The sequence below is a fragment of the Oxyura jamaicensis genome, chromosome 1 (genome assembly GCF_011077185.1).
Source record: "Oxyura jamaicensis isolate SHBP4307 breed ruddy duck chromosome 1, BPBGC_Ojam_1.0, whole genome shotgun sequence".
Classification (NCBI taxonomy): domain Eukaryota; kingdom Metazoa; phylum Chordata; class Aves; order Anseriformes; family Anatidae; genus Oxyura; species Oxyura jamaicensis.
The window spans coordinates 61,825,126-61,840,758 of NC_048893.1; the positions used below are offsets into that span (position 1 = coordinate 61,825,126).

Consider the following 15,633-nt stretch of genomic DNA (forward strand, 5'->3'; position numbering starts at 1 on the left):
ACACAGTTAGGAATCTGATCTGCACTCATGGAACAGTCATAACAGAGGTGTTTACAGAGAAGATGAGAAAATACATTACAGCGACAGGAAGGAATACGAGCAAATTCTCTTTGCAGGGCTGCATGTGCGGTAAGAATCAGTGTGGTTTCTCCTATAAAGGTTGGAAGCAAGAAGAAATCTCTTGCAGCCTACATGGAGGATGGAGATGCCCTATCTGCAGAGAGAAAGAGCTCTGGAATTGAGAGCCCCAGACCTGAACTGGAAACTAGAGCGACTCCACTCTTGCTTGGCATCAGGCAAGCTACAGGATTTTCCTCTTCCTTTCTCCATGGATATCTCAGTGTCCATGCTGTGGTTGGCACAGCATGAAGGCATGGCCCTGCGGGACAGCTTCTGGGCTGCAGAGCACACAGTCCTGTTGGCTTTGAGAGGAAGTAAACAGGAAGAGAATTTGTGCATGTTTCATTTCAGTTAGCCATGTTGACTGATCCCTCTAGTTTAATAATTTAAACTCAGTTCCTTGCACAGTCCCTTCTATCTGTGGCCACGTGAACATATGTGTCATCCCTAGTTTCTGATGAGTCTTCTGTGTTACAGCTAGCTAGACTGCTGCTTCTTCCCCCCCCCCCCCCATAGAAATCGCCTTCTGTATTTTCCCCATGATTCCACTCCTCTATTAATGCCAGGTCATTTCAAATAGCATTGCCTTCATGCCTGTGCAAGTCACATATCTCCACCCCTGAACCTGTGACTATTGATTTCAAAGTCCTAAGCCTACTGCATAGTCTCAGCAGGGGTGGGGAAGCAGATATCAAGTTTAAGTAGATCGATAGGTTTTTCTGAAAATTAGCTTGCTTCTTCTTGAAGATACATTTTTAAACTCTTCTGGTCACTGAGCCAAGCCTGTGGCACAACACATCTACCTGCAACTAGAATAGTCTTTATTTTATTAAAAAATGCTTCTAAAAGCACATCAAAGCTAGTACTCTAAAGAATATTCATATATAATCTTAGTACTCTAAAGAATATTCATTTATAATTTAAGTTCACAAAGTGATTTCACTCCATATGGAACATGTTCATGATTTCTGACTGAAGACAATTTCTGCACGTTATATATAGTGATATATTCCTTTTAAATTTGGAAAAAAAAATGTTTAATGCTTTACCATCTCTTTTTGAAATATGGAATCATTTATGTTCCCATACAGTATAAAAATACTATCAAACCTAGAGACGTGAGACCTGCAAATGTGTGTACACATACCCCTTCCGTAGGTCCTGTGCATGTGCACTGTCTCAGTCTCAAGTTATTTCTCTTAATGATGACTACAGGAACAGCGATGATATTTCAGGGTCATGTTTAGCAGAACTAGAGGGTTAGGTGCAGTCATTCTCTACCTACTTTATACTTTGGGTGTTACAGAAACACGTTTGAAAGATGAAGTCAAGACACCCCTCAGATCATTTATCCTTTCAGCATGACGCAGAAGTTTGATTTCCACTGACTGGGGGTGACCTCAAGACCACTGTACGGCTGCTTTGCCTCCCCTTAATGGCAGCGCTTCCCCAGAGCAGGGGAATAAACCAGGGCTATAAATAACTTCAGAAGGAAGCGTCTCCCTTCCCATGCACTGCAGACGACTGTTTACACAGCTCCCCTGCCTATACACCCTAGGTTTTTGCCGAGCTCGCATCCTCCGTGCTGGTCGATCCCCTCTTCGCACACAACGCTGCGGCGATGGCTTGAGGCAGCCCGGTGCCGCAGACGCCCGGCACCCCAAGCTGCGGCTCCAGAGGGGGTAAGGAGGTGATGCCGGGGGGCTGCGGCGCTGTGTGAGCCGTCCTGGAGGCCGCGGTGCCGGCCGAGCCTCAGCTCCCCGGAGACCCCCTCCTCCCGCCCCCGCCAAGCTCCGCGGCCACTCGGGGCCTTTCTGCTCGCCCCCTGGCGAGGGGCTCCGGCGGGGACACGCGTGGGGCGCCCCCGCAGCTGCCCCGCGAGGCGGGGGGAGACAAAAGCCTGGGCTCGCTCACCTCCTTCAGCTGCTCCAGCTCCTGCTTGAGGCCGTCATACTCCGCCTCCAGCTCGTCGTACTGCTGCTTGAGGGTGAGCTTCTCCTCCAGCACCACCAGCCCATACTCCGCCGCCTGGATCTTCTCGTGGGTCGTCTCGGAGAGCTCCCGGGTCAGCCGCTCGATCTCGCTCTTGTAGTGGTCGGCGCCCTGCAGCACCTCCTCCGCAGCCATAGCCCCGCCGGCTCTGCCGCACCGCCGGGCCGCCGGGGCAGCGAGGGGGCGGGCGCGGCCGGGGGGCGGCACCGGCACCGGCACCGCCACCGGCGGCCTGGGGATGGCGGCGGGGACGGGGACGGGGATGGGGATGGGATAAGGATAGGATAGGATAAGGATGGGGATGGCTACGGGGATGGGATAAGGATGGAGATGGGGGTGGCTATGGGGATGGGATAAGGATGGGGACGGGATCCGGGGCTATGGGGATGGGATAAGGATGGGGTCCGGGGCCGCCGCCCAAGCCGCCCCCGGCCCCGCCGCCGCTCTCGCCTCCCCCGGCCCTGCGGGGGGCTGCCCGCGGCCGGGCCGGGCGAGCCCCGCGGCCCGGGGAGGCGGCAGCGGGAGCGCGCCTCGGTGCGGCGGCTGCCGGGGAGCTGCTGCTGCTTGCGGAGCCCGCACCCCCGCCTCCCCGCCGCACGGTCCCTCCCCTGCGCTCTTTAAGGCGCCGGCGCCCCGGGGTTTGGCGTGCCCCCCCGGCAGGCGGGCACAGCCCGGGGATGGCGCTGCCCGAGCCCGCGGGGTGCTGCCGCCGGCTGGCGGGACCCTCCTGGTGCGGGGATTATGTCAGTTTTATGCTGGCTGCAGAAAGACAGATGATACTTGCCCAGCATAAAACTGGGGTGGTGCAGACAGACAGTAACTGATCCCGCACAAAGCCCGCCAGTAGAAAGTTAACACATCGGATTAGGGGCTCTTTGCATATCTGAACTGGAAGAGTGAGTTCAGCGAGGATCAATGTTATAATGTCTCTCATCACAGCCTTTTTGATTTGGTACTAGGAGTCTTAAACCCAAATTTATTGTTTCTTCAAACTATGGCCTGCAAACAAAGACCTTATCCTATTGGTATAGACCAAGCTTTGCTATAAGTACTAACAGGAACAGGTTTTCATGCTCAACAAACGTTTATTTTTTTTTAATAAAAACAAGGCCTTTAATGTACAAAGTTTAACATTTGACTTAGAATTTCCAGGAAACAGAAGATGGTTTTCTTTTAAAAAAAGATGCTATGTATAGAAGATGGATATCAGGGTCCACCAATGAAGCACTATATTGGAAATCAAAGACATAAATTCTCTTTCTTCCTGACCTGTTAATGTAGTTTTAAACAAACCACATCACCTTTCTACCTCAGCTTCCCCATGTTCTGGGAAAGATATAAAAATGTCTAGACTCCTCAGCAAAGTGCTTTGAGATCTACAAATGGAAGCTCCGATGCTAGTCATACGGTATGTGCATACAGTATATAGCATCTATCCATACGTGCACACATAACACACTGTAATCTAGCTTGCATAAACACTGCTTCTTGTTGCCTAGAGAACATAAATCAAAAATAAATAAATAAATAAAAAATAAAGTAATAGATGTTCTGTCAATTCTGTACCTTCCAAAAATTCACATTTTTAATGAATTCTAGTGCAGAAACAAGAGTGAATATTAATGAGAAAGAAACAAGCATGTATATTAATTGGTAAGGAGAGTAAGTGGCTCTCACCAATGACTGAAAATCAAAATGGAGGAGGAAAAAACAGTATTCCAACTGCAATTCCAACTGCATGCCTAACCTCAACATCCTTTTCTTAGAAAAGGATGAAACACTCCACAAATCGTAGCAAAAAGCACACAAACAAACAAAGATGGTAGCAAAATGTTGTGCTGAGAGCTTTTGGATGTTCTAGTCTAGCTGTGCTCAGCTTTTGACCAGCTTTTGGTCATTATGAAAACAAACATTTTATGAAATTTCATTCAAGAGCAGACTGGAAAACACCTTAAGACCAGTGCTGAAAATGAGCAGTTGGTTCAAGGCAGTGTGGGAACAGGCTGAAGCAACAGGATGCCTATAGCTAATTTATCCTTGGTGTAACTCCATATACATCATTTAGTTGACAATCTCACTTGTAACCCAAGGGCAGCCTCACCACATGTCTGAACATCTGTGCCCTGGAGAGGAAATCTGGCTCATTAAAATGTGTCATTTTTCTGCAATACCTCACAAGAAAGTTAGGGAGAATCTTTCTTTTAAAATTGGAAGAAGGAGTGAAGTCCAGCTGATGTGCACTGTGCAGAAGTTCACAGGGGCTGGGGTAGAGTTTACATAAACTGCAAGTCCTCCAGCTACTCCAAACTGAAAGCACCTAACATGTCTGTCATTTGCTATCATCAGGACTCATTTACTCTACATCGTGCCTTCTCATGTATGCACCATCAAACCTTGCTCCTTTGGTGAGAGTTGCCTTTGTTTTAGAAGTCTACTGCTCTAAAGTCTTCTTTAGGATGAAATGAGCCATGCCTCAGAGTTGTCAGCAGTCAGTTCCTCTACTGACTGTACAGGACCTGGTGTGGCCAGTTCAGACACAGATGTATACATTCCAGCATACACACTTAAAAGAATTCCAACATTTGCATCTATAGCTTTTCTTAGGCCTTAAAACTAGCACCCACACTCTACTTTCCAGACTCCTCCTCCTGTATTTATAATGAATGAACTACTACTGTTGCCAATGGCTCTGAAAAATTTTTAAGCTCTTTTCCCTAACATATGGAGTTCTGGTTCATCTCATTCCTGAGTCTGTGGAGATGAGAAAGGACAGATGAGCCTATAAATAGCATCTTAGTTATAGCGACAGACATTATGAAAGAAGGAAGTGCTGCAGCATGACCCAAAGATGGTAATTCTCTAGTGAGTACCTCACAACTGCAACAGCAGGATCTTCTTTGATTCTTGCTTTCTGGACTACCTGTGTATGTATGGATGAAAGTGACTGATCTTATCTCCAAATTGGAGAGATACAGATTTGAAAGGCGGACCATTCAGTGGATAAGGAATTGCCTTGAAGGCCGCACCCAGAGAGTTGTGGACAATGTCTCTATGTCCAGGTGGAGGCTGGTGACAAGTGTTGTCCCTCTAGGGCCTGGTACTTTTTAATAACTTTATCAAATACATAGAGAGTGGAATCGAGTGCACCCTCAGCAATTTTGCAGATGACACCAAGCTGAGTGGTGCAGTTGATACAACAGAAGGAAGGGATGCCATCCAAAAGGACCTGGACAAGCTAGAAAAGTGGGCCCATGTGAACCTAATGGGGCTCAACAAGGCCAAGTACGAGGTGATGCACCTGGGTCAGGGCAGTCACAGACAGGAGCACAGACTGGGAGAATAACTCATTGAGAGCAGCCGTGCAGAGAAGGACTTGGGGGTTCTGGTAGACAATAAGTTTGACATGAGCCAGCAGTGCGTGCTTGCAGCCCAGAAGGCCAACTGTGTCCTGGGCTGCACCAACAGAGGAGTGGCCAGCAGGTGGACGGAGGTGATTGTTGCCCTCTGCTCTGCCCTCATGAGGCCCCACCTGGAGTGCTGCATCCAGGTCTGGGGCCAACAGCACAAGAAGGATGTGGACCTGTTGGAGTGGTTCCAGAGAAGGATCACAAAGACGATCAAGGGGCTACAGCACTTCTCCTATGAAGAAAGGCTGAGAGAGTTGGGGCTGATCAGCCTGGAGAAGAGAAGACTCATTGGGGAGACCTCATTGCAGCTTTTCAGTACTTAAAGGGTGCTTATAAAAAAGATGGAGAGCAACTTTTTGCTTGGGCAGACAATGACAGGACAAGGGGGAGCGGTTTAAAACTAAAAGGGGAGACTTAGATTAGAGGTTAGGAGGAAATTCTTCTCTCAGACTGTGGTGAGGCACTGGAACAGGTTGCCCAGAGAGGTTGTGGATGCCCCATTCCTGGAGGTGTCCCTGCCCATGGTAGGGGGGTGGAACTGTATAGTCTTTAAGGTCCCTTCCAACCTGAGATGTTCTATAATTCTATGATTCTATGACTGCACAGTGATGCCAGCAAAGTGCTTGTCTCAGGCCACAGATCTGGTACTTTTTGGATCATATTTATTAGTGTAGATAGCCCTAAATAATGATGTAGGCATTTTAAGTATTTTCACTACACAAATATGCATCACTTCACATTGTTTTAAGTCCTACTACCATGCTTTATGCCTTCTGCCTCAAAAAAAAAGTCAAAATACATGCTCCAGTCTTACCAAAGATTGGCTTAGCACCCTGCATTGTTATTCCTCCTTCGTTTTGCCCTGCTGCACCCCCTCACATGAATATTTCAAAACACTTTACAGTTATTTAGTGACATTCAGCATGCCCTCATAAAACAAGTTTCCTTATAATTGCATTTCTTTCATGAGCAGAAATTGTCCTTTGAAATCCTGGCACATTACACTGGTAGACTCTTAGACTAAAGATAGTATATTCCACGACCAAAAAATGCCATTCTGGTTGCACATTTTTTGGGGGACAACCAGATGTTCAAGGATAGCCAAAATGATGCGGTTCAAACCTTGCTCAAGGTAGTATTATCTAAACTCCAAAACAATTTAGAAGTATTTAGTGACCTATGTGAAATGAACTACTGGTTCTACATCTTGGTGGAAATGCAGCTATAAAAGCCACTGTTGCAGATGTCTAAATTACTGTACCTACAGCATACACAGGAATCGCTTTGAGTCCATTTGTATGGAGGGTCTCACCGGGATGGAGCCCAGATCTAACAACTGCTAATTAGTAGTGTTTGGCAGGCTTGCCAGGGTGTCCAAATTTTAAAAAAAAAAGAAAAAAAAAAAAAAAAAAAAGTATGAAGACCAATCTGTTGTCATTAGTAGGAATGGGATTGATTTCCTGAGAAAGAAAAGAGGAAAAAAGCACTGAAGAAAGCCCGTATTGCAACTATGCTGTGTTTTGGAGATAAACAAGTGACTTTTATACTGCCAAGGCTTCATCATTCTCGAGCACTGAATATATGCAACGTATTTGTAATGAATGACCAGCCAAGAGATAAAAGGGAGGCACTGAGAAGGAAATGACATTTTAAGAGATATTTAAAGATCATAGTGCAATAGAAATGGTAATAGGTTTTAAGAAAATTCATTTATAAAGGACATTAACAGAAACTAAACAAAAGAGTTAATAATAATGCATATAATGAAAGGTAACGATGTTATAATGATTAACATGAGTATCAGTGTTCAAAAGAAAGGCTTTCAAACATCAGTGTCCTTATCTAAATTTCTGTTAAGAAGCTGCAAAGGTAAACAATTATTTTTTTTAACCCTGTGGTGGGCTTAAATTTGGCACACTGGGGCTTGTATCTGCACCAGAATAACTTTGCACCCCAAAAACCTGAAAATTTTGAAAACCACTGATGTAGTACATATAGAACCCAAAGAAGTAAACAGTGGTTGGTGTAAGTTTTGTATGCAATGAGTAGAAGGCAGAGAAACAATAATTATTTTTACAGGAAAGCTATGAAAAAATAAAGCACAAGGACATTTAGAAAACACATTCAGCAATAATCAAGCAACACCACAATTCCTACAGAAAATAAATAATACAGCCAATAGCAAAGGATGTGAATTATTGTTCTGTTAAACTGAGTAGTATCACCCCAGGTTGAAAGGATGTTACTTTCAGCATACATTGAGCATGGGTCTTGGTTCGTCTCCATGGTCATCATCTGATTCTTTTCCTTGACATCATTGCCCATGGGCTTTGGACCCAGGACACAGTTCTACCATTCCATGCATGGTCTTACCATAAAAAAAATGGCAAAAAGAAACATAGAAAGCATTATTTAAACTACTAGGCACTTTTGTGGAATGCAAGGAACACCTGTCCATTAAGAATATGTTGCCCAAACAGCTTCTCAGCAATTTAGTCCAGATAAACCAGTGTCACAATGCAAGCTGTTTCTTACTGGGCAGACTTAAAACCAGAAGGAGGAATAACGCAGCTTATCTCAGATGAACAACAGAAACATCCATTGCCCAGAGAATGAATATAGTGAGGGCTGAGGCAAACTGCAATTTAGCAGGTTGCTCAGGACAGCAGATTTTTATGAGAGATGGGCAAATTAACCATATCTTGAAAAACTTGTTAATATTGCCAGATCCTTGGAAAACCAGGTACCCTCTGCTGCTGTCACTGTGGGCAGAGTAGGTTGTGTTTTGGAGACTGAATCCTGATAAGTCTTGAGATGCTCTGTCTCTGCATTAGAAAAAGAAGTGGAGGACTAGAAGGCATCTTAGAGGGTCATTGAGTCCAATCCCACATACAGGTGGGATCAAACATATCTAGACCATTCACAGTTAAGGACTATCTAGCATGTTCTTAAAACCCTCAATGACAGACACATAACAACAGGCCTTCAAAGCCTTTTCCAATATCTCACCACCACCATCACAAATAGAAACATTCCTAATGTAGAATTTCAAAATTTTTAACTACATGTCAAGCAGATCTGCTCCTGTCCTTTGGTAAACATCATGCCTTTTTCATCAATTTTTAGAAATGTCTGAATGCTGTTCCATTTTCCCTTTTCTTCATCAAACAAATTTCCAGCTTTTCCTCAAACCCTTCAGACTGTCCTTATGAATCATTTCTTCTAAGTCTCTGGATGATCTTTTTTGAAGGGTATTATGTCTTGCTCTTCCAGGCTGACAATAGTCCCTCCAGCAGAAGGCTTCTCCACTACTCAATAACATGGGCCAAACATCTCCCATGTTGCCAGTGTAACTCTCCCAGTACTCCATCTGATTTTTTGAGAAGCAACATCACTTTAGTAACAAGCATGTACTTTGAAGTCTACTGTAGCTTCAGGATCATTTTTTGCCCTACTGCTTTTCCAGCCACTTACTTCTTTGCATTTATGTTTCCTGAGGTTCATCTTGTTGATTTTGGAACACTTATGTAGTATGTCAAGATCATTTTATATATCCTCTTTTGCACATCCTCTAAAAGGCCTGCAATTGTTTCTAGTATGGAGGCATCCACAAAGTTACATAAACCTGTGATTAACCATCAAGCCTGGGCTCAGTTTCTGGATGCAGGTTGAAACACTATTTTAAATCTCCATCTAGAAACCCGGGAAAATAAAACAAACTCACAACTTACTGAACTTGCCACTTTGAACTGGTCTTCTCTGGAGAACCTTCTGGCCATCATTTACTGATGAATCAAAAGCTGTTCCCCAGCACCTTTATCCAAAGCCATCACACCACAACCAAGCCATTGGTAATGACCCAATAAAATGGGTATCTCCAGAGATCAGAGAGGGTCTCTGCTGTGCAGAGCAGCCGGTCCTTCCATAAAACAGCACCTTTTGGCTGTCATTTACCCTTCCAGACAGCTGCTCCAGCAGAGAGGGACTGGGCTGACACCCTCTTTTGTTGGCAATTCTATACTGGCACTCTTTAAACCCAATGCATTGTTTTCCAGACACTCACAAATCAGTTGTTCAATCTTCTTTAGTGTCTTTCTGGGAAGTGACACGAGGCCGTACATCATATCCTCTGGTCTCCTGCTTCCTTTTATTATGTCAACTCTCTGCCAAAGTTCTCCTGCCAGCACAGCATGGGCAAAAACAGTTGGCAAACTCAGATGATTGGGTGGATCCCGTGTTTGAAATGGAAGCTGACTATGAAATAAAAAACAAACTGCATCTTATGGTCCCATTTAGCTGATTTTTCTCCTCATAAGTGATGAGTGTGGGAGAGGAAGAAATTTGTATTCAGTAATGTGCCTTGTCTTGAAACTGAAAACCTTGGAACTGCAGTGCGCCTTTTAAATGTAGCTTCAAAAAGCACTTATTTCTACTAAAGCTAGCATTTGTCTTACAATTCTTATCATGCATCAATGGCTAAAAACATTTACAAATTATGATGGCTGAGAGAGAAACTGAAAGTTTTGTGTGGAATTTATTAATAATGTTGTGTTGATAATATCAGGAAAATTGGATCCAAATAATAAAAAAGGCATGTGATCTAGCTTATTTTTTTAAAGAGGTATAAGCTACTATGAGCACTCAAGAATGGTTTGGCAGTGGCCTTCTTTCAAATGCAGCTTTCAAACACACATTACAATGAATACAGAACACACAACACAAATGAAATTATGTTATGTTTATAACCAGGGAGTGTAGCATTTGAGAAAGGTAGATTTATGACAGTATCCTGTAAACCTGTTTTTTTCTGGATTTTCCTCAAAATACCTAATACAGATCAGGCAGTATATATTTAAAACACCAAAATAAAGGCTTACAGAGAAGACATCTGGATCAGAGCTACAATTGTTTTCATCAGGTAACAGAGGAGATAAAGCATAATTAGGAGATTAAGATCTTGACCTGGAGACTGACTTCAGTGTGAATATTTCCATTCATTCTTTTTATCTGTTGGATGGAATGACTGGTCTATCACACAACAGGGTATATCCTAAGAGTAACTGTTTAAAAACCTCCCTATATTTTTTTTTCAATAACTTAATTTATGGTATCAATACTTTTTCATTTCATAATCATATTATTCTGTGTTGTCAAATACAACTGTTCAAAAAAAATGAAATCTAATAAAAATCCTAATGGTACTTCCTTTGTGGCTTGTTCTGGGGGAGAGATGATTAGGGTTTGCTTTGCCACAATAGTCTGAGCTATTTTGATTTGCATTATACTTTCTGAGACAGGTCAAAACTGGCTGGTATCTGCTTCCAGCTTTTCCTTACAGAGCCCCTCCTGAAAAGTAATACAACTTTTGGGAGGGTGATAAAATTAATTGGGACTTTCTGTGAGGTTGTCTCCTGAGTTTTTTTCATTCTTTCTTGGATGATTAGGGGTTTCTGAAAGTGCAGCAGATGGATCTTAAACATGTGGAGCCTGGGAAGTGGGGAATAATCAAACACCTTTGGGAGATGAATGTTACAGATCCTTATAGGAGTTATTGGTATAAATAGGGGGAAAGGCAAGAGGGATGCTGATATTTGCCTACCTTTCTTTGCCCAACTGGGCAGCAATGGATCAAGGGGGACTAGGTGAAACAATCAAACTCTTGCCAGTATTGCACAAAATTGGTAAGAGAAATAACAGATGGAAATTCATTTGATGCAAGCTGCCCATCTGCTACTGCTTCCCCTGTGAGCTCCTGGAGATACTATGTGGAAAAGCTTAGAGACATCCTGTGAAAGGCACATGTAAATGTGGGTTATATAGGAGAAGATGGAAGGAGAAATTCTGCTCATGGAAGGGGACATAAAGAGAAGGAGAGCAATATTTCCATTCAGCTCTTGGTAAGTCCCAAAATAGGTCTGTCAAAAGCAGGAACAATTCAGCTATATAGGACAACTTGCAAAGTAACTACTCCGCGCTGTTCCACACTGAATACATGATGAGTAATGGTATCTTGAGAAAACACATTTACAGGCAAAGTTAGGTGTGGTACCAGATCGTGCAGTCCCATAGAGCAGGTGAGTCCTGCCACTGGTGTTGTCTCTGGTCATAGCTCTCTTCTCTGCCTGCTTTGATGAGCAAAGAGGTAATGTATCTTGACAGTATTTAACTTTGATGTTTAATGATTACCATTTATTTTACCTTTTAAGATGGATAAGCTCATGAATTTTACTGTTTTCAGGCTGTCTGAAAACTCAGGCAGCTACTATTTTTCCATTTATCTATATGAAATGAAAGGAACAATCTCTGCATACAGAGACAATACACTTATCTGGAAGAAACATGATATTTTGGAGCAATCAGTACAACCATGGGAAAATAAACGTGGGCACCTGGTCATCCTCCTGCTTCTGCCTGACTTTCAGCTGCTCTGCTGCCTGCCACCAATCGATCAAAACAACTGAATAAATAGGAAACATCCCTCAATTGGAACATTAACTACCATGGAGAAGACAATACAAGCATCCAGCTAAAGGGAGAAAGCTAAATGCTAACTGTCCTATCCTCCCTAGTTTTCTTTAAGAGAATTCCTTCTCTTTAGTATTGTGAGAAAATGGCTGCATTTTAAGAGATCTGGCAATTTACTGGTGTTAGATGCAGAAGGGAAGGTTGATTTGTAAACTTGTCACAGATTCTCTCTGCAAGGGATCTGCCAGAGTAGAAACATGCTTTGAAAATGAATTAGCAGGATGAGAGATGGGTTTGAAACAAGGAATTTCTTATAGGAATGGTCAGGAGGTATATCTCTTGGCTGACCTCATATCACCACTGTTGTCCTCTGACTGATCCATGGAAAGCTGGAAGAGATGCGTACTCACAGGTACATTTCACAGCTATCCAGAGAAAAGGGAAAGCACGATATTTTTTCATTGACTGTTACAACAAGGAGATGAGACTTGGTGCTGGGTAAACACGTTAACAGGGTTTAAACACCCTCCCCCCACACACGTTTACCTATGTATTTGTTTAAAAATAAAGATATTAAAGGAGTATCATGACTTTGCCTTGATCAAAGTTGAAAGACGGATCATAATGATCCATGGCCAATAGGATAATGCAGATGCCTGAGTGTTTTGAGCCCTAGGACAGGCCATGGGTCAACAAGTGACAGGAGAGCACTACCTGGAACTGTTGGAAAGGTGGTATCATTGGGGACAGATTTGGCTGGTGGCCTGTGCCGACATCTAGCTCTAAACCCCCAAGCATTAGAGAGGAATAGAGACTCAGGGAGGGCACTGCTCTGAGGGTGTCCAACACTGCATGGAAGCAGACTGCTCAAGCTGGAACCGGATTATGAGCTGCTGCCGAGAACCCAGTGCTGAGGCAGGTTGGGTTGGGCAAGTGTCACATTCCCCTGGGTCTGACTGTGCCAACTCTCTGTGCACAGTGAAGGTCTCAGCTCATAGTGGGTGAATGAAGTTTTTCCTGAAACTATCTATCACTCACTTGGTCAACTAAGTTGAGTTTGGCAGTATCTCACTGTCTGTTATTTCTTCTCCACCTGCAACAGATGACTAGAAAATCAGAGAAAAGGAGAAACAGGGATGGAAGTATGACTTTGGGAATATGACAATAAGAACAAAAATGTATAGGAAATAATTTTAAAAAGTATAGGAAAAATGTGTGACCTCACTGACTGGCCGAAAGGTATTACCAGCACATCAGATAGAGAACTGAAGCTGGGAAGGATTAGCCTACCGAGTGTGGCCATCAGGAATGGCAACCTGCCACTCTGATTCCTGTCAGCAATGTCCTGGGGAATGACCAAAGAGTGAATTGGGTCCTCTCTTCCTGGGCCTTCGGGAAATGAAGCCAAAAGTACATCGGTGCTCCCATTCTCACAGGAAATAGATGTCAGGAAAGAAGCTGCTTGGCATTACAATGCAGCAGCCTTCCCCAGCGTGCAACTTTCACTTCAGTCTGGGGCTTCAAGTGCTCCAGATTCTACAGTCTCGATAGAGAGGATTGAACACAAATATCAAGGAAGTAAGAGGAAACTTACTGAAGTGACTAAGCATTAAAAAATGAAGTGAGAGGTTTATCACAGCCAGCCTAGTAGATGAAACAATTTTGAAAAATGAGGTTATGTACAGGAAAGCTGTTGGGAGCCTAAGGGGAAAAGAAACCTCACTCTTAAGCAAAGTTTCTTTTAAACTATTGCATTTAATCAGCTGTGCTTGTGATGATTGGATGTAATAAATGTAGGTAGAGGTCACGTTACCTGATCTAGTATTCCGTGTTTTCTTTTTAACCAGTCATCTGCTTAAAGAGAAAAGCAAAAAATATTACAGGTGGGCAGAATTTTCCAGTGGGTCACTTCTCTGACCCTATTCAGGGCACAGCACCACAAGCTGCCAGGCAGGTGCAGGGAAAAAGAGCAACGGGGAGCTGGGACCCTGCAGGCAGGCACTGCTCTCCAAACACCCATTCACCAAAACCTGATTGTTGCAATTAGTTTGGTGTGGTTAAACTGCCTCCTCACACTGCAGCTAACTGATACACAACTAAACAAACCTTGGGAGTATGAGATACTGACTGGCAGCATGAGCTTTAAAAAAGTCTTTGATGATATAGGTCTCTGCAGTCTTTTGTTTTCTCCACATCACACAGTTCTGATGTTTTCATTGAACAGCTCTGCATTAATAATGTATATTTTTGAGTGAGGAATCATATTTGAAATAAACTGGTAGTTTTCTAAACAATACTTTGTGCTGAATTTTGCAGACCTGCTGAAACACATGAAAGATAACATTTACCTGTTCCACAAACCACATGACATTTCATTGTCTAAACCATTAAAACATCTCCATGCTGACACACAGGGGCAGTAGAACCATAAAATGCCTGTTGTGAGCGCTCATTCTTTCAAATGAAGGAGGTGGGTTTATGAGGTGGTTACTATGGTAAACTCCAGATGTTTCTGCACTTCCCACTGCATCATTTGCAGACGTTTCTTAACAACAGGTAGAAGCAGGCAGGGATAGCTCACACCTTCTGGATAAATTATTTGCCGCAGGCATCAGTGCTTTACACTTCTGCTTTCTGTTCTTCCTTGCAGTTTTTAATGTCAACAGTTTCCAAACAAATTCATTTGGTTCCCTGGGAGACAAAAAACTGCTTGTTTGGTCTTTGAGATGCTTTGTTTTTCTCAAATGCCCCTCTGACACTATGTACCACTCTGTTCTGTATATTCCTCTTCTTTTTGTCCTCTCTCCATTCCCCTTTATATACTCCATGTTTTCCTCAGGCTTCTCTTGCTGCTGTACCAGCGGCAATTCTAAGTTGTTCTACAAAAGCTACACTTTGGATAACTTTGTTTTATATTTATACCACATAAAGCAAAAGATAAAAAGTCTGTCTCCTGCAAAGTTGTTAATAAAGTGAAATTTCACAGCATTTATATATATAGACCTTATCTAAATAATACTGTCACTACTGCTGTGTTCAGATGCTACATCTTGGCAGGACACTGATAAAGTAAACATGGGATGTATTTGCATCCTCAAAAACACATATAAAAGAATTATATATCAATGAGACCGATTATTTTTCACTCAGTATAATGAAACATGCCAAAATCAGCAAGGACTCATTGTGAGCCTATTGATTCAGTTTATAACTGAAAGAAATGGTTTGCCTGACAGTTTGAGAGGAGAAAAAAAAAAAAAAAAAAAAAAAAAAGTTGAAAAAAAGGAACGTTTGTATGTTGTTTATTTTGCTCTAGGTTGCTTAAAAATTGGTAGCAAACACAAGAAAAGATCTTCTTTGTGTGAGATTTGGCATAAACACCTCTGTAATTTTTGTTGTTTTTCCAAGCATGCTCATGCTTCAGAATGCAAATTGCCAGCCAGGAGTTACAGACACATCTCCCAGTACCGAGTGGCCAACTAAGTGGCAGAAGAAATGCAGCACCAAAGAGTGTAAAGCAATCACACATAGTGAAGAGTGACTCTGATTCCATATTCGGTATTGTGATTCAGTTCACAATACTGAGTTCTCCTGTTACCTTTCATCGCCAAGGAAAAATATTCTCCTTCGTCACTGCAGATAATTCTTT

At 43.0% G+C, this 15,633-nt stretch overlaps 1 protein-coding gene across 19 annotated transcripts in view; it reads right to left on the reverse strand.

Moving 5' to 3' along the window:
- BICD1 (BICD cargo adaptor 1) overlaps positions 1-2,355 on the reverse strand; it is a 175,578-nt gene extending 173,223 nt beyond the window's left edge. For 7 of the 19 annotated variants that reach the window (XM_035344832.1, XM_035344920.1, XM_035344983.1 and 4 more), the window contains exon 1: positions 2,035-2,352. In XM_035344832.1, coding sequence (XP_035200723.1) covers positions 2,035-2,247 — 213 coding nt within the window. In that variant the 5' untranslated portion in view covers positions 2,248-2,352. Of the gene's footprint in view, positions 1-2,034 lie in introns of all 19 variants that reach the window. The other 12 variants (XM_035344839.1, XM_035344891.1, XM_035344870.1 and 9 more) reach the window with 4 other exon arrangements.
- Between the last annotated feature and the right edge of the window lie 13,278 nt (positions 2,356-15,633).